This window comes from Mastomys coucha, chromosome X (assembly GCF_008632895.1).
Source record: "Mastomys coucha isolate ucsf_1 chromosome X, UCSF_Mcou_1, whole genome shotgun sequence".
NCBI lineage: Eukaryota > Metazoa > Chordata > Mammalia > Rodentia > Muridae > Mastomys > Mastomys coucha.
In genome coordinates, this window is record NC_045030.1 from 73,756,872 (window position 1) to 73,762,122 (window position 5,251).

At 34.3% G+C, this 5,251-nt stretch overlaps 1 protein-coding gene across 3 annotated transcripts in view; it reads left to right on the top strand.

Annotated features, from left to right (window-relative positions):
• Positions 1-4,917, top strand: part of Vma21 (vacuolar ATPase assembly factor VMA21) — a 9,307-nt gene extending 4,390 nt beyond the window's left edge. For all 3 annotated transcript variants that reach the window (XM_031363590.1, XM_031363585.1, XM_031363594.1), the window contains 2 exons: positions 172-281; positions 964-4,917. In XM_031363590.1, the coding sequence (XP_031219450.1) occupies positions 172-281; positions 964-1,106 (253 nt within the window). In that variant the 3' untranslated portion in view covers positions 1,107-4,917. The remainder of the gene's footprint in view (positions 1-171; positions 282-963) is intronic.
• The last annotated feature ends 334 nt before the right edge of the window (positions 4,918-5,251 follow it).

Below are 5,251 nucleotides of genomic sequence, written 5' to 3' on the forward strand. Positions count from 1 at the left end.
GGGGCTTGTGCACCTGCGCATCAATCTCAGGGTCTGGCTTGGGTACATGCACGTGCATGCTTGCCTCCTTGCCTTGTTCCAATTGCAGAAGCTATTTGCTCAGAATTCTTTTATCTTCAGGATTATTATATTTGGATATAGTTTGTGAAAATTTTGTTCACTTTCTTCCAGAAATGAAAACTCTTTAGCTGCAACCCTGAAGACTCTCCTGTTCTTCACAGCTTTAATGATCACAGTTCCTATCGGGTTGTATTTTACAACTAAATCTTATATATTTGAAGGTAATTTTTACATACTTTAAGATATTTTTATTTTCTAATTTGTTCTGAGCTTTTATGAATCTTTTTATTGTAAAACTTGTTTTCTTCTTCCTTTTGTGTAAGTTAAATATAAGGCCAGTGACAATTCTTATGCTTTGGTTGGCTGGGTGTGGTGCTGCATGCCTGTAATACTTGGGAGGTGGAGGCCAAGCTATCTCAAGAACAAAACACAATTTTGGAGGATATTTATTACTTGCAATGTATTGCTTATTGCTTTAATGTTTTACATGAATTCACCTCCAGAAGCCCTACAGCAATCTTTGGAATTAATTGTAGTTTCCTCACTTCAGAAGTGTGCTCCCAAAATGAAGGAATTGCTATTTGCACTACAAGTGGAAAGGGGAGCTGAAAACAGGGTAGTCGGTAATTAGTAATTCCGATTTCTTTGTCATGAGCACTATTCTTCCCTTTCCTCCTTCCAAAACCTTCCACATGCCCTGCTTTGCTCTCTTTTAAATTCATGCTTGAGCATTAGGGTACAGGAGTTTTGTTTTGTACCTGTATACTTTGGGACTGGGCTCCACAACTTGGTTGTGACTTTCTGTAATGGTCTTCATCACAAACAGAATTCTTAGGTTTTGAATTTTGTAGTTTGATAAGTAATAAGTGTGTAATAAAATGAAATATTCTCTTTTCTTGATAGGTGCCCTTGGAATGTCCAATAGAGACAGCTATTTTTATGCCGCAATTGTTGCAGTTGTTGCTGTTCATGTGGTTCTGGCCCTGTTTGTCTATGTGGCCTGGAATGAAGGCTCACGACAGTGGCGTGAAGGCAAACAGGATTAAAGTGAACATCACCTTTTGATAGCATGAAATTTATTTTTGAATATGTTAATTCATTCTGGGATATTGATAATAAATACATTTGTTTGAATAAAGTTGAAAGAACATGTTAAAATCAGTCTTAAAGAGTCAGTCACATTTGGCTAAATTTTGACCCACCCAATAATATGGTTACTTTGAACTTTGAGTCTCTATTTGCAAATGAAATTTTGGAAAAGTTGGATAGGTACAGATGTATATGTTAAATGAGTTATCTCTTATCCTAAGAAGAATTTATATATTTTACAATAACAAAAAATAAGAGCAATTTGGCTTATGCTTGCTTTTCAGTTTTATTTATTTGAGTATATCAAGAAATACTTTGTGAAGCAAATCTAAATTCCTTTTTTTTTTACTGAAGGACTTCACTGGAAATTACCAGGCTCTTGGGTTTGATATTCTGCTTTCCTTAAAAGTTACATTGTAGGCATTTTAGTTAATCTTGACTTTTAAGTCAGTGAGGAAAGATTGCTCTCACATTCCATTCTTTCATGGGAAAAGTCACTGAAATCAAACTACTCATGCAAAAGGGTGTAGGGTACTGAGGACAGAGAACTAGGCTGACTGCCAGCATTGTGAATATCACACTAACATTGTGCCCTCATTTTGCTTGAAATTAGGTTTCAGTTGCAAAGTTTATTGAAATGCCACTTAATGTGTTGTCCTAGTTTAAGATAGATAGTTTTAGAATACCAAAATGTTCAGCATTTACAAATTGAGAGTCTATACAGTCTTGAAACATCACAATTCTTATGAGGAATTCTTGAAGTTGTTTTGTCTGTTAATCCTTTTCTTTTGTGACATCTAAGCTACATCCTGAGCATAAGTTACATTCTAAGATAATCCTTGAAGTCTTTTTTTTTTTTTTTTGATGAGAACAACCTTGTGCCAGAAAAAAAGCCCAGTTACCTTTGTACCTTCAGTCTATGGTTAGACAAACCTCTTAGTACTGTGTATGTGTATAAAAACGCTGACCCCTAAATATTTATTTCTGATTAAAAGATAATATATTCTGTAAAACACTGGAAAAATACATATAGAAATTTAAAAAGCAAAAATTTTCCCATAATGTTACTACCTGCAGATTGTCAATAGTTTAGTTCACAACCCCTGTACAACTTTGAATGATGTTTCTTAATGCTGGTTACATGTACACTAAAATCTTGTTTTAAATTTAGATCTTGTCAACTTCACCAAAGAGCTGTTTTCAGTTTTTCAGATGTGTGATAATTGTCCATTGTCTTATAAAGCATATACTATCTCTATTATTTTAAAACTCCCATTTCAATGTTTTCACCATAAAGAAATATAAAAATCTGAGGTGATAACTCAGTTTAAATACTATATAACATGCATATCTCAAAATATTACATGGCACCCATAAGCATGTATGCTTCTTGTTTTTATATATCAATTAAACTGAATTGTAAAAATGAAGAAAGTTCAAAGCTGTTACTGGTAATCCTAATATAATAAATGCCCCCTGCTTAAATATTTGCCATTATTGATTTGTTGGTCTGCTGTTATTTTCATGCTGTGGAACTAGACTAGAGAAATAGGTGATTAGATATAAAAATATGTGTTTGTGTTATTGTTACAAACAACAAAATTAGTGTGATTTTTAAAAAGATTGTTCTTAATTCTTAAATTTAATGGTTGTGTGTAGTTTAAATGTATTTTAAAATGAGTATTCTAACTACGAGATTCTTTATTTTGTAAAGACTGCAGTTTTTAGTGTTATGATATTTCAGTCTCAGGCATTGTGTGCTAGGTTTCTAGATGGTTGGTTCCCTTATTGGGTGGCCTATTGTATTTAGAATTGTCCACTCAGTTTCTTTTTATGTAATGCCAAGGCTTTTTTCTTGTACTTTAGGAATATTGTACTATTTGTAAAATATACTGTTGGATTATTTTGTTTTATTTCAAACATTTGCTAACTAATCGTACAGGTCTTTTTAAAAGTATTTTAACCGGGGATACATGTAAACTCATGTAATTTTCCCTTGGGAATAAAGTACAATGTGTTTGAACATTAAAATATTCACATTGGTGTTTAGAATTATTATACAATTTGTTTTAAAGCAGTTTTTTTCTAGGATTTTGATTGCTCACTTATGAGTTTGCTGTTGTTAGCTAACATTTTTTAAGGTTTTTAACTAGTTTCCTCTTTCACAAAATACATATTTCATGTTGTATTCGAAGAAGAGCTACAGTTGAACTCTTAAGTGTTTTCTGGCAGGAATATGTTCACTGATGTTCAAAACCTGATTGTAATGGTGATCCCAGTTAGGAAGTTCAAATATGGAACTTGAAGTGTCAGTGCAAGCTACTAATTTAATCCCATTTACTGTAACAGTACCTTTCCCAACTTCTGATTTGCCTCCCAAATAATCCTTTCAGTGCTAAAAAAAATGGAAGTCTGCTGTAGGATGCTTCTGGTATCACTGACTCTTCAAATGGATGCCATTTCACAGGTTAGAGTAGCATTTTGGTTTGCAATGATAGTAAAGAATTTTAAACCTGCTATTCAGAATAACTGTGTATTTCATGGGAATCTAATAGTAATTATAATAACTTGAAAGTTTACAACAGAAAAGTCATACTGAACCAGCTATGGTGTTCCGGTATTTTAGGAAGATACAGGAGGATTAGGAGTTCAAGGCCATCCGGGGGCTTCATGAGACTCTGTCTCAAAAGAACAGCAGCAACAACAAAACCTATAAAAACAATCTGGCTTTATAAAAAGAAGCAATCAATGGGCTTGTGCTTATTTTCATATAAATCTTATGTAGACAGGACATTCAAATGGGTAAGTACAAGTATACAAGTAAGATGTACCCAAGGAAGGCTGATGCTGAAGGTTCATGAAAGAAAGGGTTGAGATCCTATTTTACATATATCCACTGTATCTCCAGTTTTGTATTTAGTGTCTAAGCATAGTAAATCTGTAGACAAAGTGTTCACTGATGGCACAGTAGTTGTCACTTGTCTTTGGTTAATAGCAGGTTTCTTCACTCTATTAGTGAAACACAACTACTCAGATTTTGCTCCTAAATTGTAAGGTTATTTTTACCAGACTTGTGCTGGAGTGTACTCTAATAGCCTGACAATACTTTTTATTCCAGGAGGATGGAGTTACCTTAAAATAAATTACTAAATTTATAAATAAATAAATTGGTGGGAATCTACCTATCAATGCATGACCTGTGAATTTCTTAATTCTTTATTCCTTTACAACAGTCTAGAATCTTATTGCTGCCGGCCACACTTAAACCTGTGTTAATTGCTACGTGTACTTGAAGTCTCTGTTCTTTTGAAGATGTTCTTTAAGTCATATTGTCAGTTTTACAATCCAGTCTTCCCTCCACGTTTGGTGAAATCTCACTGAACAGGAATAATAGCAATAGCTAACAACATCTGCACAGCACCTTACAGTTTGCAAAGAACGTCCACATATTCTTGTCTTGAGTTTTGCACAGTGAACATGTTACAGAGATGTCCCTTGATGTCAATGCTCCGTATTAGAATTTTCAGTCACAGTGTCACTGGCCTTGCTGCAGCACTGATTAGCACACTGACAGGGGTGGGAGTGCCAGTGTGCTGTCTGTAAAGCTGTGTCATCACAATGGGGCCTGGATATCTTAGCCACTTGCTTCAGACTTCTTAAGTGATGCTTTTCTAGTCTTTACTTGAATGGGTTTTATATTCAGTATATTGTAGCCTGTAATTTATATTAATTTGCCATTTGTTGTCATTAAAAAAAGTGTCTGTAATGCTACTGTGCTGTGTCCTCATTCAGTGGATATTGTTATATTAACCCGGTTTTAAAGAAAAAAAAAACTTTGTGAGCTTGTTTCCGCTTATGATGTAGAATATGTGCAGATGTCAGTTTTTAAATGTGTGTTTGATTCTCTGTGTGTCATAGAGCAGAAGTGTAGAGCTGTCAAGGATAAGCTTTACTATATCACATGTAGGAATAATGGAGATATTTGGGGTGTGGTGGGGTACTGATGTAGAAGGACTGGTTATATTTCAACTAGGTGGACCAGTTACAACTGGTATGGGGTTAGGTTAAGGAAAGCTTGCCTCAGTCAAGATATGGTACACAC